The 24518-nt window shown below is 54.8% G+C and overlaps 7 protein-coding genes across 7 annotated transcripts; all 7 read right to left on the minus strand.

The window, feature by feature from the left end:
• Window positions 1-4069: 4069 nt before the first annotated feature.
• Window positions 4070-4645, minus strand: DQ04_01161000 (60S ribosomal protein L24; the record flags this gene model as incomplete). The annotated part of the gene is made up of 1 exon (XM_009310302.1): window positions 4070-4645. One exon carries the CDS (start codon window positions 4643-4645, stop codon window positions 4070-4072), a length of 576 nt encoding a protein of 191 aa, XP_009308577.1.
• A 408-nt stretch (window positions 4646-5053) lies between these two features.
• On the minus strand, window positions 5054-7669 carry DQ04_01161010 (hypothetical protein; the record flags this gene model as incomplete). The annotated part of the gene is made up of 1 exon (XM_009310303.1): window positions 5054-7669. The coding sequence occupies one exon, from the start codon at window positions 7667-7669 to the stop codon at window positions 5054-5056; it is 2616 nt and encodes an 871-aa protein (XP_009308578.1).
• Window positions 7670-7928: 259 nt separating this feature from the next.
• DQ04_01161020 (hypothetical protein) lies at window positions 7929-8906 on the minus strand (the record flags this gene model as incomplete). The annotated part of the gene is made up of 1 exon (XM_009310304.1): window positions 7929-8906. One exon carries the CDS (start codon window positions 8904-8906, stop codon window positions 7929-7931), a length of 978 nt encoding a protein of 325 aa, XP_009308579.1.
• A 708-nt stretch (window positions 8907-9614) lies between these two features.
• Window positions 9615-10547, minus strand: DQ04_01161030 (hypothetical protein; the record flags this gene model as incomplete). The annotated part of the gene is made up of 1 exon (XM_009310305.1): window positions 9615-10547. One exon carries the CDS (start codon window positions 10545-10547, stop codon window positions 9615-9617), a length of 933 nt encoding a protein of 310 aa, XP_009308580.1.
• Window positions 10548-11777: 1230 nt separating this feature from the next.
• On the minus strand, window positions 11778-14888 carry DQ04_01161040 (putative kinesin; the record flags this gene model as incomplete). Its single annotated transcript, XM_009310306.1, has 1 exon — window positions 11778-14888. The coding sequence occupies one exon, from the start codon at window positions 14886-14888 to the stop codon at window positions 11778-11780; it is 3111 nt and encodes a 1036-aa protein (XP_009308581.1).
• Window positions 14889-15231: 343 nt separating this feature from the next.
• Window positions 15232-19833, minus strand: DQ04_01161050 (ARM repeat-containing protein; the record flags this gene model as incomplete). Its single annotated transcript, XM_009310307.1, has 1 exon — window positions 15232-19833. The coding sequence occupies one exon, from the start codon at window positions 19831-19833 to the stop codon at window positions 15232-15234; it is 4602 nt and encodes a 1533-aa protein (XP_009308582.1).
• Window positions 19834-20383: 550 nt separating this feature from the next.
• On the minus strand, window positions 20384-24340 carry DQ04_01161060 (hypothetical protein; the record flags this gene model as incomplete). The annotated part of the gene is made up of 1 exon (XM_009310308.1): window positions 20384-24340. The coding sequence occupies one exon, from the start codon at window positions 24338-24340 to the stop codon at window positions 20384-20386; it is 3957 nt and encodes a 1318-aa protein (XP_009308583.1).
• Window positions 24341-24518: the final 178 nt, after the last annotated feature.

The raw sequence follows: 24518 nt of genomic DNA on the forward strand, positions 1-24518 counted from the left end.
CGGCTTGGAAGACACAGTGCAGATGGAGAAAACTGAGTCCTTGCAACGCTTCTGCGGCTGCGTCGATCTCTGCTATACCGTCACTCTGCGGGGCTGTGTCGGCGTCGTTGATGGTGGTCTTGTTGTTATTATTTGTAGTAAAAGCGTCTGCATCTGCATTCACCTTTTCTTCGACCCCCCCTTCAGGTGTAACGGCAGTGGCCTCTCCAATAGTCACTTCTTCTTCTTTCTTCTCCTTTTCCTCCTCCCCTTCCTCTTCCTCCTCTTTTTTCGGCGCATCCTCTTGGCTGGCGATGGCGATGGCGGCGGCGGCGGCAGGGCGGGCAGGGCGAGCAATGCGACGGCGACGCCGCGATCGGCCAACCCTCGATCGGACATTCCGCTTGATTGGTATCCTTACCGTGGGCTGCGTCACTATTTTCTCTGCGCCGTCGTCTGATGAAGCAGACGATGAGGATATGTCAGGCTCTGCCAGATCCCTGTACTGCTCGCAGAACTGCACAACATTCCGGTTGATCTTGTAGAGGTTCAGCACCGTCATCTCCTTCAGTTCGAGGGCGCGGCTTCGGTACCTCTGGTCTGTCATCGAGCGTGTCCTAAAGAACGTGCGTACATTCCGCACAAGGAGGTCAATGTCGTCGTGGTACTGTGAGAGGCTGGTATACTCTTCATTCTCAAGTTTCTCCATCACATCGCGCAGACCAATCCGCCGGCCATGCGTGTGCTGCTGCCATTCGTCGTAAAAGTCGTGTCCCGGCGTAAAGTCGAGGTCAGCACTTAAGAATAGTGAGAACTTTCGGGAATTGATGTACTGACCCACCCACTTCGTCAAGACGTAGCGCAGCTGTCGCCGCCGGTACTCTACACGGCGCCAAAAAGCAAGCTCGCGGTGTCGCGTTGCACGCACCTGCTCCATCGAGGGTGGGGGAGGCGGCGACACATCGTCGGGTAACTCCACCCACGTGGCGGGCGCACAGTGCAGCAGCGCCAATTTCACCACACGGTAGACATACAGCAGAAAGCGGCGCAGGTCAGCTTCTGTGGGCACGCATGGTGCAACACACTCAGTCGTGCGCAGTTGTGTGTTCAAGCGTGAGTCACCAAAGAAACGTGAGATAACATCTACATGGAGAGTGGGCACCACTACAAGAACATCCAGATCACGCAAGAGGTTAAGGTAGTAACACAAAGCCTCCATATGTCTCTGACGCTCTGCACGCTCCTCGTCTGTAAAATTGGCAGCGCTGTGGTCGCTGGGAAGGCCATGCTCTGCTAGCCAAATGTCCAGTCCCTGTAGAAGAACTAGTAATGGTCCAGAAGAGCGTTGTAGTGCTGCGATACAAGAGTAGATATGACCAGTGTCGAAGCTACCCCCGTGAGAGGCATTACAAGCCTCCTGTTCATTTGATTCCCCACTGGATGTCATACCGGTGGAAGTTGCTGCCACAACTGCCGCGTTACTATAATCCACCACAAGGTGTGGAAGGTGCAAAGTGAATGTTCGAAGCGATGGAAGCGCCTTTATAAAAGCCATGGCAGCTTTTTCTGTAGCAAACTCACATGCCTCGCTGCCATACAAACGCTTTGATGATGCTGCATTCAGGAATAGCATCAATGGGTTCGCTGTATGGGGAATAGGAAAACTACTTAACTCCTGTATAGCGTCATTGGCATTACTGCAGTCCCTTCGCTCGCGTGCGAGTGCCGTTGCAGCACTCGGCCACAATGCCGCCACACGAGATAGTAAGTCTTTCCTTGTGCTATGTAGCAAATGCTCGAGGTGTTCCTCGAGACTGTTTACAACAGAAGCAGCCCCACGCCGTACCGATGACTTAATGCGGTGAGCAGCCATGAGAAAGTCTTCCTTCTCTATGGTTAGGGCGCTGGATGGCACCTGCAACTTTCTGCTGGTGGTGTAAAGCTGCGGCAAGGACGTCCGCAGGCGGTTAAGCCCTGCCTCAGTACAGAGCGCCTGTATCTCCGCCCCTGACCACCCTTCGCAACGGGTTGTGAGCTCCTCCAGTATCACCTCCCGCTCGGGGTGGTCGGCCGGGAGCATCGGCTGCGTCACGATGGAGAGAATATGCCGACGCGCTGCGGCATCAGGAAGGGGGAAGTACAACTCGCGGTCAAACCGCCCAGGACGGCGGAGCGCCGGATCAATTGTATCCGGTCTGTTTGTGGCGCCGATGACGACAACTTGCCCTCTGTCATCTAATCCATCAATGAGTGCAAGTAGGGTTGAGACGAGGGCTGCCTGCGACTGCTCGGACTTGGCGTGCCGCACAGGTACCAGCCCGTCCATCTCGTCGAAAAAGATGATACTTGGCTGTTGGCGCTTGGCTTCCTCAAAAAGCAGACTCAGTTGCCGTTCGCTCTCGCCAACCCACTTGGAGAGAATGTCAGCGCCCTTGCGCATGAAAAACGTAACCTTGCGATGTGCACAATGTGTACCTTCGTTTGCGAGCGCCCGTGCCATTAGTGTCTTCCCTGTCCCGGGTGGACCAACGAAAAGAACCCCACGCGGCGGGGTTAAGTTCATCGCCCGGAGTACATCGGGGTAGAGCAGAGGAAACAGCACCATCTCGCGCAGCAGCACAACGTGACCTGGAAGGCCTCCGACCTTTTCAAAAGAAACTGACGCATCAATATTCAGCGGTGTGATGTCGCCAAGCGGTGCAGGGGCCTCTGCTCTAAACTGACTGCCATTATTTTGGTCCGCATCTGTTGCTCCTGCTGCTCCCACACCGCTGTTTGACTCATCGAGGCCGAGAAACATGTCCTCCAAGCGACGTCGGTGTCCCTTGCCTCTTCTTCGATCAGACCCCTTCTTTTCCTCAGCGCCGCCACTCTGCATCACATTGTTAAGGTAATGATTAATAGGAACATTCTTTGCAGTGCTCTCTTTGGCGTTCCGGTTCACACGACGAGCCTCGCCTTCGCTCATACATCCAGCTGAGGAGGTTGAGGAGGATGAATGCTCCACGAGCATCGATTCGGCTTCTTTGCCCCGTCCGTGTGGGACCTCTCGCAGCGACTCGTTTGAGATGGAGGAGTCGATTGAAGGCTCGCGGTCACGCTTCTGTGGAAGAACTCTATATCGGTTGCCATTGCGCCTTTTTCCACGCAGCTGCGAAGAGGCAATACCGCCCTCACTACCCTCACCCGCACTGCTTGCGTCATTGTTGTCGTCGTCACCATCGTCCACATCCCGCGCACCGAAAAACTGCATGGAATCCTCATCCAGTGAGTGGAGTGTGGAGCTCATCTTCAGGACGGCCCGCCTTGCCGCATCCCGCTCAGGGTATCGAGAGTTTATCTGCAGCTCCTCATCTTCCGCGCGCCGCCGTGACGGGGGCAAGAGGGCCTTGGTGACGTACAACGCGTCGTACGACGCCGGGGCCGGACGTGGGATGCGGCACCCGCGACCCAGCCGCTCCGTGGGCGCAATCTGCGGCGTGTCGCTTACAGCGCCAGAGGCTTCCTCGTTGTCGTCGCCACGAATTGTGTGGCGGGGGGAGCGAACCTTTTGCTTCGACTGGGAACGTGTCACGACCATTTTTTCGTTCCTTTCCTCGCCCCCTTTCTCGGCTGCCGCCCTCCCCACCCACTAGTACACAGACGCAGACGGGCAGGGAAAACTCCCTTCTCGACCACTCTGCCCTTGTCTCTCTCCTTACGTATATAAAGAATACGCACACACCGTAGAAAAACAAACCAGTAAGAAAGAAACGAAGCCGCAGCCATGACAAATATGGCATAAAAGCAAAAGGAAGGCGCGCATCAAATGCGGAACAAAAATATGCCAGATATCTCAAATATTGGTCATCTCAACACCAAAACCAAAGTGCATAGATGTGCGGTGTTGCTTTTCCCTCCTTTCATTTCTTTAACGACTATTTATTCGACTCGTAATCCCCATTGGGTCATTTTTTTTTTTTCGTGGGTCCCCTCGTTTACTATCGGTTTCTTTGTTTGCCGGTATGTGTGCCTGTGCATCCACCCGCACCCTCTTGCTCATCACACGCCCGTAGGGAAGGAAAAGGATGTTCATTCTTCAGTTACGCATTTAGTGCCGCTTCTTCACTGAGGTGAGGGGCGAAACGCCTGCGGCCCTCTCCATCTCCCTTCGCTTCTGCGCACGTTTACGAGCAGCCTCACGGCGCTGATCACGCTTCGCATCGGCCTCCTGCTGGATTGCCACCAAGTCGTCCCGCGCCTTGTGCTTCACCTCGCTATCCTCAATCCAATCGATGTTGTGCTTCAACGCAACTGCAGCGTCGCGGCGTTCCTGCACGCGTGCCTTCTCCATGCGGTGGTTCCACAGCGCCTCCTTCCGCTGGTCTTTTATCTTCTCAACACGCCTCATAACCTTGAGTGTGTTATGCAGAAGCTCCCGGTTGTATTTAACGGGTACGTGACGACGCTGCTCGAAGTCCATCGTGCTATCCACCGCAAGTTCCTTGCCGTTCGCCTTGCGGAATGTCTTGGTCCACTTGAGCTTCATCGGGTTGCGCTTCATACCAAAGTTTTTGCGGCACTTGGAGGCACAGAAACGAAATATTTTACAGTCATTGCGCACAAAGACTTGGCCGTGACCAGGGTAGACGGGCGCACCGCAAAAAGAGCAGTTCTCAATCCTCATTGCGGCACTATTCCTTTTTGCGCCCACAGCGTCGACATGAAAACGCAACAGAGAGAGAGAAAGAGAGAAGACGAACGGAAAAAAAAAGAATTTAGAAAAAGCAGCACGAAGGGGTTCCAAGCATTACTCAACTGTCTTAAACGAAGCAACCACGGAGATGAAACGTAGCCTTTCCTTTTGTGTCAGGAAGTTCATTCTACATGTTCTGTTTCTTGCTTGTGTTACTTCAGTTTTGTTGTGTGTTTTTTTCGTTGTGGTTTCTCTTCCTTTCCGTCTTTTTTTTTTTTTTTTTTTNCCTGCCACAAGCCTCCACCTGTGATGTACATGTAGTGTAAATACAGCAACGATTGCGAAAAAAGCTGTCTCGTTGTGGCCGGGCTTTGTGGGCCCCACGTACCATACACAGCACTACTCTCGGCTCGGCGCCAGAAGGGCGTTTAACAACAAACGTTGCCGTATCTCGCCAATCGACTCGCCCTCAACCGTGCACATTCCCTCATCTAGCAGAAAGCACTTCTGCAGATCGCAGTTGATGTCAAGCAAGGAAGGGCTCCGAAAGACAGTCTCCTGCAGCAGTTTCAAGAGTGTAGTCTGGTGTTCGCGTCGTTCCACTGATTCTACCGCGGCATTCCGCACAATCGGACGCAGGTTCATGCATTTTTCGGCGACTGCCGGATACGGGGTAGAGATATAAAAGGCCTCGATACCCGGTTTTGTTCCGAGCGCCTGCACCATCTTTTCAATGTCCTGTTGATTTATTTCCGGGTTTCCACTCAAGTCGAGACGACGCAAGGGCCTGTGAGGATTGTTACCATTGCACAGTTCCACAAGGAGGGGGCCGTGCACTGCTTCGAATTCATTGTGGCTGAGATTGATGTTTTGAAGCGATGGGTGCTTAGCGATCACCTGAATCAAATCCGCCACACCAGTCACTTGGGCCTGTGGATCACTACAATACTGTTTCTTCAGGGAGCCAAGTCTGTTGTAGGAGAGATCCAGTTCAAACAAGTTCTCATTGGCAGCAATACCGCGGAGTAACACAGGGGCTGCTGTGATGCCGTTATACGCCAGCACAAGCCGATGCAGTACCGGTGAACTAACCAAGAGATGATTCACTGCCTCAAGGCCGTTGCAGATATTATTACGGCTAAGATCGACCTCTCGAAGGGATGTTGGCATTGTGGCTGGAGAAGGAAACAAGACACGCATTCCGGCCTCCTGAATGTTGTTTCCACTGAGTCGCAAAACCTGCAATGATGGACGGCGTCCACGAAGCGCAGTGCCGTACAGCGCTGCAGCAATGAAGTGCAACGCCGTAGGATCGTGTGGTTCCGCTACACTCCCACAGGCGTCGTTACTTTCAAGGTCCAATTCCTCAAGTGCCGAGGCGGTACCGATAGTGCACAGCATAGCAGAACACAGTGTGGGACCAAGATAGTTTCCAGCGAGTGACAAGCGGCGCAGCCTGGTGTTTCCCTCTAACGCCACTGACATTGCCCCCATAGCGGCCAAAGCCATCTTTTGTTGCGATTTACTCGTCTTCTTCCCCGCAAGTTCGTTACGCCGCAGGATAAGTGTATGGAGGACGCTGTGCGGCGACCCCAATACGAGCTTTGCTATGTAGTGCAATCCACGGAATCCGATGTCATTCCCCGTGAGGTCCAGCACCTCAACCGAATGATTGTCAGCAAGGGCTGTGGCAACCATGCGGGCACCTTCTGGTCCAAGCGCGTTGCCGGTGAGGTCGAGTCCTCGTAGCCGGTGATACTCGCGTAGCGGGCTGACGAGTCGCCAGAGCGGCAGATCCTGCCAGCTTTCCACATCCGGAGTCGCGGAGTCGCGCTCGGGGTCCATAGTGGCTGGATTAATCACAGGCGGCTCTTCCCCCTCTGCGCCACTGTGGATCTGGTTGTAACCAAGGCGTAGGTACCGCAGAAACTTATTCTTCTTAAGAACCTCGCTGATCGCCTCCAGTCCACTGTACGCCTCGCCAAAGACAGGGTCCTCTCCCTGGTAGTCAGGGTCCTCATCGAGCTCTGGTGTTGGCATGTTCAGTTGATTATCTGAGAGGTCCAATGCAACGATGGCGATGTTCTTTGTGAGAGCTTTGCCAACAACCCCAAATCCGTGGGCCCCTAATGCATTGCTGCTGAGGTCTAGTATTTTGATCGTTTCGTTCACGTCAATAGCCTTCGCAAGAAGGCGGAGCGGGATGAGCGATACGTGCTCCTCCTCATTGGGTGCCCCCAGCTGGTTATGGTCGAGCAGCAACACACGAACTTTCTTGTCCTGCATAAGCAGCTGACATATGTTGCGGAACGCGTCCAACTCATATGCGGCGCGGAGACGGATCGCATCATTATAGTCGGTGTACTCCACCTGCTGACTCTGGCACCACGCCTTGAGCTCCTCATTGGTGGAGAGATCGACTTCATCCTCCACCTCCTCATCCTCTTCTCCGTCACTGTCGTCGCTGGTTTTCTTCTTCGGCTTTGGTGTGGGAAGAGGGAAGCGCAACTTCAGCTCCTCCAGCCGCGCCATCACCGTCGCGGGTGATGCCTCAGTGCGTAACTGTGGCATAACAGCGCCATCGCCGAGATCGAGGCACGTGATATCCGCATTGTACAGAGTCATCAGACGCCCGAGTCGACTCACGTCGTCATAGCTCATCACGGGATGTGGCTTCACGCGATGAATGAATGGCAAAACTGGGCGCAGCACCTCCAGCTCCGCCTCGTCTGGAATGGCGACGGGTACCTGCTGCGCGTACCGTGACACTGCCGCGTCACCACTGCTGATGGCCGCAAGCAGCTCGCGTTCTGCGCGCTCACTCAACGAAGGCGCCTCCCACTTCTTCGGCGGGGCGGCAAGTGGAATGCTGTTGGGGTTGATGGGCGGAATGCCTCGCACGTGCAGGCGGACGGTCGCACCGCGCAGTGCACGAGCCAGGCGCGCGGCCTCGATGGCGGCGTAGAGTCCCTCGTCGCCCGACGTTTTCGACTGGAGCGACGGTGACACGAACATCGGGCGTTGCGCACTTTCCTTTATCCGGGCGTGCTGCGCACAGGGTAGCGTGCTGTCCGCAAAGAAAAGAAGAAAGAGAGGAAAATACCACAAAAAGTGAAGAGAGACTACGATATTGAACAACAAGAATAGCTTCACCCTTCTGTCGTCGTCTCTCCTTCTCTCTCCAAATGTACAGGATGTGTGAGTGCATGGCTCTAGTTGTGTGTGTGTTCTGCATCAACAATGCAGGGAGATGGGAACGCTGAAGCAGAAGCGGTCACATCACGGCACTGCGTAACGATAGCCGCTGAACACCAGCGTCCCGCACTTCCCGTGTCACGCGTGAAAAGCAGAGGCCATCGTCGCATGCAAGAACCTCAGGCATGCGGACGTCATAGTAATCAGCTGATTGTAGACGCCACCACGTGTCGGGGTGCGCCTGCTGTAGTACGTAGAGTGCTCGGCGGAATCGTTGCCGGTGCTCCGCCTCGAGACGACGCATCACATCCGCATGGGGATCGACGACGCGCGTGAAGTCCCTCCCCCGCTCCGACGGTGTCGCGAGCCGCAAGTCAAGACGGTGACTCCTCCCCCCACTACTCGCTGAGGGGTGAGAGACAGCACTGCCGTAACTCGGGCTGGCACCGCTCGAGAGCCCGTGGGCAGCAGAAGGCTGATCGGCGCGCATGCCTTGTTCGGCAGTGACGTTATCGCATGACGGAACCCCATCCCTCCCATTACCATCGGCCCTTTCTTTTGCATGTACTGGCTGCGTGCCCCAACGGCGGAGACGTGACGGGGATGGCGACTGAATCTTCAAGAAGTCCACGCGTATCCTGCTGTTCTGCGGGCCAATGGCGCTACTGTCGCTGGTAGACGTTGCACTACCCGCCAGAACTCTGCACTGGCCCTCGCCAACACTTACGGCGCATTGGCGCAGCTTCGCCGCCGAAGTCGAAAGTTGTGGTCTCGCGGAGTCCCGCGTGAGCCCACACGGCAGTACAGGGCCGGCGCACGTTTCTTGGTTCCGCACAGGAACAGCAGCAGCAGCAGCAGCAACAGGGCTGCTAGCAGCCGGCGCGCTACGTCCCTCACCTCTGCGACTTGAATTCCACGCGGCAGTGAAGGCGGCGCCTCGAAGTACGTGAAGGGCGCGCTCGCCTGCTGGCGTGGCGTTGGTGTTGCTGTGGAGTGGCGTACCGACGCCGCTTGGCCGCACCGGCAACGGGGAAAATGCGGCACCGTACATCAGCATCTCCCTCACAAACTCACTGTATCACGTGCCCCCGGTGAATACCAGGCTAGCCGGGGAAGCAAAAGTGTAGAAGCAACACGCCCCGGAGGTAGAAGCAGAGCAGCAACGGCAAACAATCCCCCCCCCTCAAGAAAACAACCAACGATGCAAACAACAACAAAAAAGACGGCACAATGGAAGAACAACCGTCAGCGAATATATGTTCTCATGCATCTCCGCATGCGTACGAAAGAGTGAGAGAAGCATGAAAAAAAAAAAACAGGGATACAGTTCGCTGATCCCAGACGTCACCGATGTAGCGGAAGAGAGCAGACAGCTGCCACACCGGCATCGTCTCTCCGCTCACCTCCCACAAGAAGTTCGTTTGGCAACCACGAGTAAAAGGGCACCCTCGCCGGTACTGTATGGTAAGATTTGATCATCCACCAAGCAAGTCAAGGCAAAAGAAAATCAGAAAAAGAAAGCTGGTGTCTGCATGTAGGCACAGACGAGTGTCAATGGGAGACGGCAGAATGAAGGAAATGGCCATTAGGGAAGAAAAAAAAACATTATAATGATCTTTATTTCCCCACCCCCAACATCCCCACCTTTCGTGCAAACATGTCAGTGTGCTTATGCGCATCGGAGTTATTCCCTTTTCTCTCCCGGCTTCTACCAGGTTCCTTCACCACATAACACCCAAACCCCGCGCACTGCATACTTACAGCATTAGCTCTTCAGCGTCATATCCTTCTTCGATTTCCCCGATTTAGCATCCGATGCCCACTTTTCCTTTGCAAACTGAATCGTCAAATCTTTTACTGGCGCATCGTACGGATCTGCCGTTTCCGGCCAATCCTTGACGTAATTCTTTTGTTTTGGGAGCCATTCCACAAACTGTGCGGCAGCCACCCTAACATTCTTGATGGTGGTAGGGGCAAATTTGGTGCTGATTAAGTTCGTCACCATTGCTGGGATCCAACCAGCGGGGTCGCATTGTGTGATGTAGGTGAGGCACGAGCCACGCTTCCCACTCCCGTCAGTCCAGGGACGTATAAGGTATCCCGTGATCTTTGACACGGCACGCACAGTACTCTCGTTGCTGATCTTCTTTTTTTTCAGGTAGTCCGTCGGCACGTCGTGATGGGGAACAGTTGTGTTGAATATGACATATTCGTCGTTGCCAGCGTTAATCCACGCACGCTGATTTACAAAGTCACGATTCGCGACTCCTGGCACTGGGCTCTTTGCCGCATAGTACCCGATATCGTTGTTTTCGTCAAGTTTTACAATACGGAAGGCTTCGATACGAACATCATCCCAGATTTCGCGAAACACGGCGTCTTGCAGCATATCGTACAAGGTTCCCGGCAGCACATCGGGAAAGACGCCGAACACCTTGATAATTCGCATCGGTTCCCCGGGAATTTTCTTACTCCAAGTGATGACATCGTTGTGATGGCTGTACTGCAGTGTAAAACCATCGAGCGAGTCTGCGAGGCTGCGGAAGGCGAGACAATCCTGCTTCGTTGCAAGTCGGTACGTGCGACCGCCGTGCTGCACCTCCGGCCCCGTGATGGGGAATGGCGTCTGGTACACCACCCCGGTGCCCGCCGACTCCTCAGAGGCGCCGCTCGCCGCATGATTCTTTCCTGAGGTCATTTTCATACAAATAAAACAAATGTATGTATATATGTGTAATACCACGCTTCTTCTACAATCCACCGTTTACCTTCCTTTTTCTTTGTTCGTTCGTTCGCTAGCCCACAGGTGGGCTCTCCTGCCTGTTACACCAGCCTTAGTGCACGTCCAAAGAGTGCGGCGCGGGTGAAAGCAGAACAAGATGGAAGAAAGTGTGGGGGAAAAAACATAACAAATAAATTAGAGCAGCGACTTTTTCGGTCAGCATTGCGGGAAGCTGCAGCTGACCGACCTGACCGCTCCGCAGCCAAGGAAGAAGCAGCAGCAGCAACAACACCACGTGATGATGTTGATGCCACCGAAACAAGACGGTGTGAGGAGAACGTCAGTCACCCTCTCCCATCAACCAACTACAAATCGTTTCAAACGTGGGGAAGCAACAAGTACTCCGCCAACTAAAGAACAAGAATATCTTTTCACATCTCCCCCCTCGACTGCACTCCACACGCACTGTAAATCTTCAATTTCTTCTTTAAAGATGAACCGCGGACCCCTCTGTCGTTCCATCTGCAGGTGTTTTTTTGTGTTGCTTCTGCGCACGTAGTGTGTGCGTGTGTGTGTGTGTGTGTGTGTGAGACAGAGAGAGCGATGAACAGTAAAAGATCCTTTGCCCGCACCATCAAATCCTTTTATTCCTCTCTCTCTCTCTCTCTCTCTCTCTCTCTCTCTCTCTTTCCCTCTCTCCCTCGCACACTTCTAGGCGCTGCTTCCAGCAGACAACAGAATAACCATACATTCCCGTGCATACGTGCAGAAAACGAAGATAAGGTAACAAAACAGTGCGCAGCCGATTTGTGTCGATGTCGCAAGCACGCACGGTACAGGGTAAAACATTAAAAATATCTGAACGAGGCAGGGTGGTTTGAGTATTCATAACAAAAGAAAGAAATACTCTGGTAGCAACAGAAAAGCTATGCACAGTTCACGGTCGCATCGGTCGGTGGAAATTCTACCGTGCAGTCCAAATCAACACACACACACACACACGCGCGCAAAATACAGGCACATGCCCATCAGAGAGAGTCTGAACAAGCAACAGCAGCAAAGGGGGCGGCGCGCAGGAGAGGTGGAGAAAAAAAGTATGACAACGAGGTAGAATGTTAAAAGGCTCGTTCCATTGTCTCTATCTATCTAGCCAGCCAGCTCTCCTTGCACTGCTTCACATGCACTTTCTCCTCCGTCCTTTCGTTCCTATCCGTCCATGTCTTTGACATGTGGCGCGGCAGCCGCACGCGGTTGGGGTTTGCCCCGCGCGGCGACAGCAGCCGCCCCTTCATGGTGCCATTGCCGAATTTCGTTCAGCAGTTTGTCGTACCGCTCAACCAGATCAGCGTTGTACAACGGCTTCTGTGGCACACCGGCAGTGTTGATGTCATTATCAGATAGGAATGCTATCCGGTTATGCCGAGGACGCACGCCATCGCTATTGCCATTTTGCATGGGGCGACCGCTCTTCGGTAAAGACGCCCGACACAGCATCCTCAAACGCTCGTTGCTATCACCGCGCCGCGAAGGTGTTGAACTACCATTCCTACACTTGGGACTGTGCACTATCTCACTTGTTGTGTGAGAACGCCCGAAAGAGGGCGCCGCTGTAACAGCACCTTTGACCCCTCTGGTTACACCGTTGGAGAATGGCTTTGACGCCACAATTCCATTCGTCTTTTTCGTCGGGGGAACAAATGACACGCTCTTCTTCCCATTGGAATTGGAGTTGGGCATTGGGTGGGAATCCAATACCTTCTTCCCTGACACAGCTCCGTTAGGCACCGGTTTACGCAACGTTGTTGTTGTGTACGAGCGGGCGAATGGCTCCGGAACGCTACGAGTCGTGTTTCTAGTCTTTGTAGCAATGGCCTTTTCAAATTTGCTGCTGATGACCGGTGCAACCTTAGCATGCGGATCTTTCCGCCTCTGTGGGAGTTGCTTTCGTGGCATCGGTGGTGGTGCTAGTGTCGGTGGTGGCAATGGCTGTGGTACTGGATGTTGCCGTGCTACTCCGTTCTTTCTGGTCTTGCGGTCCCCCAGTATTCGCTGGAAGCGTGCCTCCATGCTCTCTACTGACGATAGCAGCGGCTGGGAGTCAATAAAAGACGACACCGGGGCGCTACCAGTCTTCATTGCGCGCTCAAAAACAGGAATGATGTCTGGCGTCGACAAGGCGGGAAGGTTTGCGAACACAAGCGCAAGTTGGGCCTCCTCCCTGCAGCTTGGGGCAGTTGATACATATGGAATCATACGTCGTATTGCCGAAACGCATACACTCAATGCCTGTGCGTATTCTTCTTCTCGGTTCATGATGGAACGGCACTCCTGGTGATAATGTGCAGCAAGACAATCGGCCTCTGTACAACTTTGCCGCAGTTTCACATTGTCCAAAAGAAGTTCAAGTAACGGATGCTGCTTCTCCCGAAGCAACTCTTGTCGAATATTAGCGATGATACGGTCCGTCTCATTCATTTTCGTCAGAATTCGCTCCATCTCATCTCCATGGGCAGCGGACTCAATTTCCATTTGTTTGATGGTGTGCCGAAGACCAGCGACTCCGACTGGTGTCACCTTCTCCGCATCGGCACCTCGACTATTGCTTCTCTTCCGGGATGAAAGAAACCGAGCAAGTTTCCACTTGTGTTGCCGGAGTCGGATGTCCAATTCGCTGTTGGCCTCCTGGGCATCCCGCATTTCCCGGTAGAGTGCTTCTTTTGCCACGGAGAACTTCTTCAGTTTATTTTGCAGCTCTGTGTATGCCTCAGATCCCTCTGACATCACTGGCATCCGTGTCGAAGCACGATGCGACTGATGCAGCAGAGTGGGTGACACATCTGGAGACACCTGCAACCCTTCCCTCTCCACACTACATGAAAAGGCCGTCAGGACAGGTATCAGCTCACCTTTTCCAGATGACGAAAGTTGAGCTGCAGACGGAACCTCAGCAGGCACCTGTGAAGCCTGCCGAGAGAATAATGGGCGTCCGACACTGGCTCCTAGGCCACCCATTTTTAGGCGTAATAACTCATCCCGTGCCAAAGCTAGCTCGGTGCGAAGCTCCTCGATAAGCGTCTCCTGGCTCTTTGCCACTTCCTTTGAGTCAACACGATATTCGTGTCGCTTAGCTGCTACTTGAATCTCCTTCGCCTGCATGGCGAAGAGCATGGTATTAATTGTTTCTTCGTACTGCAAGTTGCTGGGGCTGACACAAAATAGAATCAGTGTACGACAGTTTCCACCGAGGCCATCCTGCAGAAGCCGCGTCAGCTTGGAACCACGGTACGGAATATAGTTTACTTTCTTCGGATACTTCTTGCGCTGTGCCAATGCTTGCACCACCGCACCAAGTGCGAGGAGGGAGCGGTTGATATTCCCGCCCTCGCGCAAGCGAATGCCGCTGTTGCTCGTCCCAGCTGCTCGCTCTGACCCGGCCAAATCGCAGAAGCGGATGCGTCCAATGGTGCCCTGTGAAGCGTCAACGGTGTCTTTCACTTCCACCTCCAGCGTGAGGATCGCGTGTGAGCGACTAGAGTGAGCGTTGGCAGTCGTCGCCGCGACAACACGGTTCGCGTGGCCGCGCTCCACATACTTGGTGAAGTCCTCCGCGGTATCGGGTGTGACATATGTGAGGCCCTTCACCGTGAGGCTCTCTGGGTTGACGCCACAGCCAGCGGGGTCAACGACATCGTCCTGGCCAAAGTTCTGCACCTTCAGCGACGTGCGCCTCCCGCTCCGTGTACTGGCCGGTGCAAGCAAGTCGAACACCACCTCGTTGTACACCTCGAGGAAGCTGCAGCGCAACGTGACAGTCTTCATACCCTCCTCCTCCAGCCGTTCCTTCTCCTCTAGAATGTCCTGCACAGCCTGGTAGATGACACCCGCTACGCTCATGCTACCACCGAACATTGTGTGAGTCTTGCCGGAGCCCGTAGCGCCGTACGCTAAGATGGAGCCGTTGATGCCCTCAAATGTGCCGGACACAATATTTTGGCACGCCGCGTACACCTCGAGCTGCGTGCTGTGCGGGTGGAACACCTTATCGACAGTGAAGTGCTGCGGCCGTGGCTGGGCATGGGGGGCACCAAAATAGCGAAACGGCGTCTGTGGAACCACGCCCTGAACGAGTATAGAGTCTTTGAGACACTGCACAACGTTCTTCACGGAGGGATCGGCGCGCTCGATGGTGGATAGAGGACGGACGCGTACGATTACTTTTACGGAGTTCTGTTCTTTCTCCTTCGGTGCTTCAACCACAGAACTGTCGTCCTCATTCGCAGGGGCTTCCGCAGCTTTCACAGAACCCCCAATGGACATCTCTACTGGGCCTGTTTGGTGATATTCGTGTTAAACTCAACTATATATATATATATATATATGTTTAAGTATGTGCGTTATCCCCTTTTACCCGTCAGCCTGAAAGTGTCAAAGAAAACAGTATCAGCATCAATAGTAATAGTAATAGTAATAGTACCATCTTACACAGCAGCATCAGTCGGAGATATCACGCACCCATATAGAATGAGAGAAAAAAAAAAACAATCCAATAATGCAAGTAGAAGAGAGAGACTTGTGTTGCCATACTTGTGTCCGCCCTCACCCGATCTTCAGATGTCCTCGCAGATCCAGTCAAAATTTATCGATTTATTTCATCTTTGATTCATTTCAATGTCCTCACCCTTTTCTTATCGTCAAAACTTTCTTCTTCCTGCCTACGATTGATGCGCCGAGTAATTTCTCGCAATTCCTCCTGTTGCTGACGCTGTTCTTCTTGCAGCACCAGTGCGCTTTTAGCAAAGTTGGCAGTGCGTGGAATACACAGCACCGCGGTGCTGCCTCCACATGATGAGCTGTTCGACGGAGCAGCAGCTGCAGCTGCAGTATTAGCGTTCCCCCCGCTTCCAGCAAGAGGGGCGCTGTGGGCGGAACGCTGTAGCACCACAAATCGCATCTCTTCTCCTTCGCTCGCATTCTGCTCCTGTGCAACGGATGGTGATGTGTCCTGCTGCGTGCGCAGTCGCTGCTTCTGGCGGTGGAGGCGCATGCCCATCGCAAGCTCCTGCTCGAGGAGGCGCTCCGCCCCACCGCTCTTCGCGGTTGCGGGTGCCGCACGACTGACAGCCTCACGAGGGTTGTCAGCCATCAGCGCGCACAGCTTCGCGTCGAGCTCAGCCTCCTCGAGCCTCCGCCGCAATGCCTCCGCCGCAGCGAACTTGTCGTCTTCGTCATCATCTTCATCCTCACCATCATCATCCACTTGGTCTTCATCCTCTTCGCTTTCCCCAATATCCTCTTCCTCTTCATACTCTTCTTCTTCTTCTTCTTCTTCCTCCTCTCCTTCATGAGTCACCTCCGATACTGGGACAGAGAGGGCGCCAGGCGTGCTGGCGCCACTGCGGCTCTCGCTGTCGCTCGTGTCACCGCTGCCATCGCTGTCAATACTGCTGCTGTCTTCGTCGTCACTATCACTTACGCTGATGCTATTCTGGTCGACAGAGCCGCACCCTGGGTTGCTGTCTGTCATCTCGCTAAACGGACCGTTGACGCTCTCATCGCGGAGGAGTTCCAGTGGCGCCTGTACAGCATCTTCGCCTCCCGCCTCCGCCTCCGCCACTGTGATGGCGAGCGGCTCCTCCGGAGCCCGCGCCAAGAAGATGCGGCAGAGCAGTGCGTCATCGCGGCAGCTCGCCAGCACAGCTTCACGCACGCTGTCTACCCATGCGCTGGAAGGAAGGACGGTCTCCTTCGCGACAGCCTTGGCGAATGCCTGTGCCTCCTCTGCAGTCTCGGGGACCCTCATCCCGGATGCCTCCGCCGCACCTTCTACTGCATTGGCCGTCTCTTCTTGATCCTCCACCTTCTGCAGTTGCTGTTGCGACGATGACGGCGACTTATACTCCTTTGGCCGTGCACGGGATTCTTTCTCTGCCTCGTCCTTGACAAAGTTGCGACGCATATACTCATCAATGCGCCGAACGAGCTCTTCTAAGCGGTGCCGCAGCTCCAGTGGCAGCGGTTGTGCGAGGCTAAACATATGAACAAAAATAGCAGCCATTATCTTTCGCACAACCTGATACAGACCTTCTAGGCGCTCCATCGACCGCACTCCATGGCCTCCGGTGGAGCTACGGCTCTTCTCACGCGCTGCAATTTGCCACGGAAGGAACTGCACAGTTTCACTGAGCAAAATGACACAGCACCTTAGGTGTGTACAATTATTCTTTAGCGGAACGGCACGCGGGTTGTAGTACAGCAGCAGCATCACAATGTAGCCCACAAAGCGGAACGGCACCACACGCGCCCGGAACAAATTGGCCACAAAGACACAGTCGACGATACGCCACTGCTGAGGCCGGTACGCGGCACCGAGGCTGGCGGCCGCATCAGGGCGGTGAAGCAACTCACCCGTCATCATACCATCAGTCGCGTCACCGCACACCTCAAAGTCACGCCGCATGTCCTCTGCCACATTGTCCACGATGCGCCGCACCGCCCAAGCGTGGTCCGCGCGAACGAGGTCCGCCAACAGATCTGCCACCAGCGGGACGGTGTCCCAGCTCACATGGTGCACCTCGCGCAGTGTGTTAACGAGCATTTCGCTACTCTCTGCATCATTCCAGGGCATCTTCAGAAACTGTGCCCGCACTGATTCGTACGTCGCGGGGCAAAGAACACTGCAAAGCAAATACTGCACATACCGCTCGAGTGGGGTCCGCTCTACTGAAGTGAGCCGGCAAGTTGGGCTGGGCCCTTCATGCTCCTGCTGTTGTTTCAACAACGTGAGCGCCCTTTGCAGGGGTACGAGGGCCGGCTCCTCCAGTTCTGCGTGCTTCCCTGCGGCCTTGAGTTTCTCTATCACCTTCTCCGTCATCCTCTTTGTCGGATGACTGCGGAGCAAGTAGAGGCCGCCGTGCTCAAGGACAGCGCTAATAGCGGCGGTGCTGCAGTGGTGAGTCAAGTCTTCTGCTGCCGTCTTTAGTACGCCTAGCAACCGATTTGGTGGAATAATACCGAACTTCATCAGCTCACACATGTAATACAGAATGGCCGACACGCGGCGTTGCGATGTCGCACCGCCCAAGCCAGTAGATAATGACGCTGTTGGAGCCGCCGCCCTGTTCACCTTGCACTCCTGCCTCCACTGCGACTCCAGGTTTCCACTCAGGAAGTCACCGCTGTCGGGAAAATACTGGAACATGATGGCGGCACAGCGTGCAATTCTCGGCAACATCTCAGGCCGGTGAACCCATGGGTAGTGCCACAACTCCAAAGTCAACAACACGCGGCAGTTCGTAAAAAAAAGGCGGGCTGGCGCAGCATGCTCCTGCAACTGTTGCAGCGGCCGAAGTGCCTCTTGAAAAAAACTCTCGCACCATTCATCTACGGCATCTGCGGTCGTACACTGATCGAACTCTTCCAACAGCTGCAGCACAGCTGCGTATTCGTCAAACAAGGCTGCAGGAACCCCCAACTCTGCCATGCGGAGACGGCGGCGCTCCATCATTGCAGCGATACAACTGAAGCTACCACTTTTACTGTTAGTGTTTAGAAGCTTCTCATCCTTTGCACCTTCCATACTTGTATCCAACTCCATGATTTCTGCCTCATCATCCTCATTACCGTCCTCTACATCTCCTCCGGATGTTGCTGCTGCTGTCACCGGCCCACTCAATGCCTTTCGGCGCAATAGCGAATCCCAGTTTGCCTTCTCTGCCGTCAGCGATGGTAGTAAATCCTCTGGTAGAGCTTGGAGATCCGGAACGTACTCGTAGAACATACGTTGTTCATCGTCCGCGAAGCGGTTCAGTGTCTCTGCCTCCACCACGGCGTAGTTTTTCTTCGCTACCGACGTGAGTGTGATTTCAACAGAAGTCTTATGCTCTGTTATTGTCAAGTCAACCGGGGCCGGAGCAACAAATCCCAGCATCCCCAGCAGGTTGTCACACATCACGTAAAGCCTCTCCACATGCTCCTGAAACAGGCGGAACTGCGCCTCTTCTACACTTTGTCGTACCGTCTTCTCCCGAAGTTCAGTCTGCTCGTATATTGTCTGCCACCACCCCTCAGCCTTCTTTTTCCGGTGTTCATAAGCCGTGATGCTTACCTTCGCTGTGGCCAATACCAGCGTCGCAAACTGTCGCTTCTCCTCGTCCGTGCTGTAGTGCTCTACAGGAAGCCCCTGCGCCTCCCGCAACCTCGCCCAACTCGCCTCTTCCGCTTGCTGTGCAACAGCGTCGTCTACCGCTCCTACTGTCTTCGCCGCGGCGTTGAACGTCAGACGAGCCCCTGCAGGGCCTAAGAGGAACACCGTATTGCTTGCTTCGTCACCGCTCCCGTCAACTGTCAGGCTTCCGCAGTGGCCGGCAAAGTCGCGGAGGCGCCCCTGTCCATTATTTCCTCTATCCTCTGCGAAGAAGAATCGTAGCGCTGCGTTCCGCTTCCCAAGCATCTCGATGCCAACCTCACGTATTATAAGAATCGCCAAAGAAAGAAGTGTAGCGACGGCCAACGGGGCAGACGATATCGCGGCCCGCTTTTCCACGAGAGCGCAGAGCAGCTTCAGCAGGTTTAGCACCGGTCTAGCGTCCTCAAGGAGGCCCACAAGCCACCACTCACCAAAAACCCTGGCGACCAAACGCAGATGGTTAAACTCTTCTAACGGAGATTTACTCACAGATGGCGCAGCGCCACTGACCATGTTGCTGCTGCCACCACCGCCACTTGTAGCCGCGACGCCAGTGGATGCTGACGATGATACCGCGGGCGCCACAGCCGCCGTGGTGCTGCCGTCACCACCACCACCACCAGCGGGCACCGTCGCTGCTGCACTTTCTTCGATGCGCTCAACTGCCATCTTTAGTCCCTCCATATCGATTAGCTTCTCTGCGTTCTCTTTCAGCTCCTTCCGCACCAAGGGCCAGAAACCCTCATAGCGCTGGTGCACCTCTGAGCAGACGAGCGCGAGCGAATGGGCATCAGACGACTTCATCTTTGTCCCTTGACAAAGTGACTGCACGACACCTTGCGCCGCCTCAGAGAGAAACATGCCGAAACTAACAGTGTCAAGTTGTACTAGGATCGTCTTCTCTGATGATTCCGCGGAGTAATTTCTGAACCGTTTCGCCAGCGCGGTGGCCTTTTTCAGATCCGACTTGAGCGTCCCGCCTCTGGAGGCGAAAGCGCCACGTTGTAATGCCGGGTTCAAGTTCCGCTCCCGCAACTCCGCCCGACGGCGAAGAAGGTCCACAGTGGTGGAGGCCATGTGACTTAACTATAGTAATATATATTTCACCCTTAATGCTTCTATGCATGCGTGCAGACGTGTCGCGGAATGAAAGAAAGACAGTATAGAGAAGAAAAAAAAAAACGACATTAACAGGAATATTCAGGCACCCGCGGTGAACGGGGGTGATGGGGTAAGAGTGAGAGAGAAAGTCTGAAAACAAATCATCTGCGCCTCTTCACTTCTTCTGTTTTTTTTTGGTCGTTTTTGACTTTTTCTCAATCATACTTTCAAATGTCATTTTCCCAATTTTGAACTCTTCACAACTAGGAGTCACTTGTATATGTGTTTCTCTTTCCTTTCTCTATACTCTGAATGTGGAAATGAACACTTGATGCCTTTCTCTCTCTCTCTCTCTGCACTCTATGGGTATCTGTGCTTAGGTGTTGCAGCACATGCGAAGTGGCTGCTAGTGGTGCTCGTCTCCTTCTTCGTTCATTCCTTTCTCCCCTGTCACAGGTTCACGTCATGCCCCACATCTCCCCTTCCTCATTCTCCTTTTTATGTGTAGTCAGTTTCCTGCCACGTTTTATTGCGATGGGGCCCTTTCGTAACGGAGCTGCAGCTGCCCCTTGGCGTACTCCATGAGGTCTGCCTCATCCACGTTTCCCTCATCTTCCTCCTCCTCCCCCCTTCCTTCGTCTTCTCCTTTGGGGTCATCATCACCACCACTGACACTCACCATCGCTTCCTTAACACGCTCCTTCACGACCGACCACCGCATCTTCGCAATCTCCTGCTGAGTCAGGGCGCCGAGGAGGGCATCCAGTGTCGCATCGACCCGCTGCTGCACGAGAGGCGGGAGCCTTGCTGCAGCATCCTCACCTGGATCTGTGTCACCCGCTGCAACACTGCGAGCCGCGGAAACGGCCCGGTCACCTACCCCCGACACCACCGCTGTAGGTGGGCGGAATGGCACGTGAGTGAAAATGTGTACGTTTTCGTCGAGGTAGACGGTGCTGAGCGCCTCGGCAGCGGACTTCGACGCAACAAAGAAATTTGGTAACAGCACCCGCCCCGGATACCGTTTCAGCGCATCTGCACTGATCTGCCGCTGCCCCAAGCACTCTTGCATCACGCGGCTGCCAAGATCGCACACAACACGAGCGGCGTGACTGTCGCCGTCAAGCACGTCATCAGCCTGTTTGATTCGGCTTAAGAGTTCCACCACAAAGCTAGCGCACTGCGTGCCGTGACGGAAAAGCTCATCAAAGAGAAGATGCCACACTCGCTGGTACGCAACAAAGTGGTTCTCCTGCTCGCTACTATAGAAGGTGTGATGCGCCATGAAGAGCACCAGGAAAGGAATGGTGTACTCCAGGAAGCAGCCGAGGGCGCTGGGTGAAGAAAGTGTTGCACCGGACGCTACCTGCTTGGAGCGGAGGTAGTCGCCAACCTGTTGGACGAGGGTGCGAAGGTGCTGGTACCCGTTCTTTGTTTCCTCGCCAATGACGGTGAGCAAGAGAAGGGCCGCGTACCGCATATCACACGGGTGCTGTGTAAGATGAAGGGCCATCTTCTGCTGCAATGGACGCCGCACAACGGCTTCATCCTCAGCGGAGAGAATCACTGCCACCGCGAGCTCTTTGCCAATATCAGATGACGGTTTGATCACCAGCTTGCACAGCTGCTGGTTAATGGCACGACGGCGGTGACATGCGCCAACGGTGTGCGCATCGCGCTCACTGACTGCCTTGTATGCACCTAACAAAGTGTTGAGCGCCAATGAAACAGCACCCACAGCGCGATCGGTTGTGTAACTCAGCGCAACCGCCGCCACAAACTTCGCCGCTGCCTCCACGATCGTGGAAGCCAACGATAGATGAAGCGGCTCTGTTGTCTTTGCCTTAACTCGTGCTGAATCTTGCGATTCTTCATTGTCGCGCACAGCGGCGAAGAGAACCTCCTTGGCGATGCTCACCAGTGACTCGTCCTGCACGAGAGGTGCCGCGACACTGTCCTTCGCGAGGGCTGTCAGTGCCTTTAGCCACCCGACAGCTTTGGGCGTTGCGGGGGTAGTCTCGCTCTGCAGTCGGCTGCGCAGGGTGTAGACCAGCTGGCTGAGCGCCTTCGGCTCGCGCAGACTGGTGACGCTGAGGAGCGACATGAAGCTGCGGGCCGCGTGCTTACATACTGTCCCCGTCGTCACAGGAGTGGCGTCACGGAAGAGGGACTCATGGCTGCAGGTACAGAGTTTGCCTAGCGTCGTTAAGAGACCCTTCTTACGTGTGGCAATAGCTGCGATCGAGCCATCCTCACCATTATTATTGTCCGCCGCGGCTCTGCCCGCGTAGCCGGCCCACTCGGTGATGCAGTGCAGGAGCAACAGTACCCATGATAATGGGATGCTCGCATTACTGCTGTGGCACAGGAGCTCCAGGAAATCCACGAGTGACGTTGCGCAGCGTGGGAGGAACGACGGCGCTGTGCGGCCAAACACAAGCAATGCACGCAGCATGCCTTCCACGTCAGACTGCACCTCCGCATCGATTGGTGCATGTTTGTCACCACATACCCCACCGAGGGCATCTTTCAGCCGTGCAAGCAACTCGTCAATGTGCTCCGTTTCGAGTGGAAGCATCATCTGCCTCAATAAGGAATCCTGCAAAAACCTCAGCACAGGTCCGTCTACACGGCCCTTCAGCACCTTAATGAGAGACTCCCGCTCTGTGGCAAAACGGAGCTGTCTGTCACTGCAGCAGTTCAGGAACGCCTTGGAGATCTTGTCATCCTTGGCGCGGAACAGAGCGTCCCACTCGCCCCGCTCCGCATGTGTCATGGTCTGAAGGAAGTTGAGAAGCCGGTGGATGCTGTTAATCATCTCTTGTCCCTCCGGTGACTTGAGGTCTTTGCTTCGTACCTCCGTGCGCAATTCAAAAAGGCGAAGAATTGCAAGTCGCAGCTGCGCCTTCTTCGCGGCGAAGGTGAGCAACCTACTGAAGCTCCCCGGGGTTAGATGGCCACACATTTTGGCGAAACCATCAACGTACGTGCGCTCCCGTGTGGCACTCTCTTTTTCAAAGTCAAACAACACCATACTTGCCCGCTCCGACCGCCGACCACTGAGAGATGATCTGCCCGAGTTATTGAGTAATGTATTCGGCTTCATGACCTTCGACGGTGGTGGCAGCATCGACTCGAAGGAGGACTCTAGCAGCGCCACACCCCCCTCCGCATTGAGGCACCGCATCACCACATTGGGAATCCACGGGTAGAGCAGGGTTTGGTACATGCCGCACAACTGCTCGACCGAAGCCTGCCGCACTTTGAGATTTTTGTCGGCAACACGCAGTCCAAGTGTCCTCTCGAGTCTGTCGGACCCTACGAGCGACGGCTCGGCGGCTATGATGTCACCGTATGCGAAAACTGCCGCACGACGCACCAAAGCATGGGGGTCCACAAGGCGCTGCTGTAGGTGAGGCAGCAGCTCGCGCACCCGTTCCTCTGCCACGCTGATCGACGCCTGCGCGGCTGCTCGTATGATACCAGCGGCCAACTGCACCATCTCAATGCGTAGCATATGCTTCGTGTCATTGAATCGCGCCACAAGGGCAGCGAAGGCGTAGCGGTACGCCGAAACAGCTGTCTCGTGGGCACCAAATGCCATGAAGAAGCCGCGGAGCAGAATCAAGCGAATGTCAGTGTGCTCGTGCTCCAGGTACGGCACGAGGATCGGTACGAGTTGCCCGACGAGGTCAACGTGCAGCTCGACCAGCGCGACGAGGCACTCCATCACCCGGCCAACCTCGCGCAATCCACGCCGCCGCGCCTCGCTGTCGTCGTCGCCCGCTATCTTTGTCGCTGTCACCTCACCGACGCCGTGCTCAACCATCTCTGCTGCGTAGCTCGCGATGGCAGGCTGAATCACTTCCACTTGATCCAACAAAACTCGAGCAGCAATGACGGCACCGGGCTTTCGGTCTCTTTTCCGGGCTGTATTAGCTATAGTGTCGTTGTTGTTATTGTTATGGATGTTGGTGTTGTTCCGATTAGCCTCCGTGCGGCGCAATAATGTGGGCGAGGCGGCGATAATCTCCCTTAGGAGGGGGGCCAGCTGCTCTGACGTGATAGCGTGCGTCGCATTGAGAACATCGATGAGAATTCTTCCCATTTCTGCGGCAGTTATTGTCGTAATTGCGGTGTCACTATTAGCCTCTGTATTAGCGGCACTGCTTGTTGTGGAAGTCGTGGTGATGGCCCCAGCAGCCTGCTGCACACTCGAAAAGAGACTCGTGAGATGCTCCTGTACCGGCCGTCGACAATGTGGAATGATGCTCAGAAAGACGTGTGACGCACTTGCCCGCTCAATGATGTGCTCGCACGACTTTAGCGGCGCCTTTCCAAGGGCCACCTCGCTAAACGGGGAAACGAGACACGTCAGGACATCGTCCGCATGCTTTGTGTCAAACGGCAGCCCGGCCACATTTTTCCCTGGTGCCTGACTGCTGCCAAGCCGCACAAGGTCGGATAGCAGACACCCCGTCATCTGCTGCACGCCTGTAATGCTGCTCTTCAGGTAGCGTGGGCTGAGAAGCTCTTCAATGAATGCCGCATCGATTGAGAACGGCGGTTTGGCGGCGCGGAGCACACGATGGCACTCGAAGAGCCACGCCAGCAGCTGCGCGTCCGCCTTCTTATGGAGTGCAGTCCCGGAAAGAATGGTG

This window comes from Trypanosoma grayi, assembly GCF_000691245.1.
Source record: "Trypanosoma grayi strain ANR4 Tgr_116_V1, whole genome shotgun sequence".
Classification (NCBI taxonomy): Eukaryota; Euglenozoa; class Kinetoplastea; order Trypanosomatida; family Trypanosomatidae; genus Trypanosoma; species Trypanosoma grayi.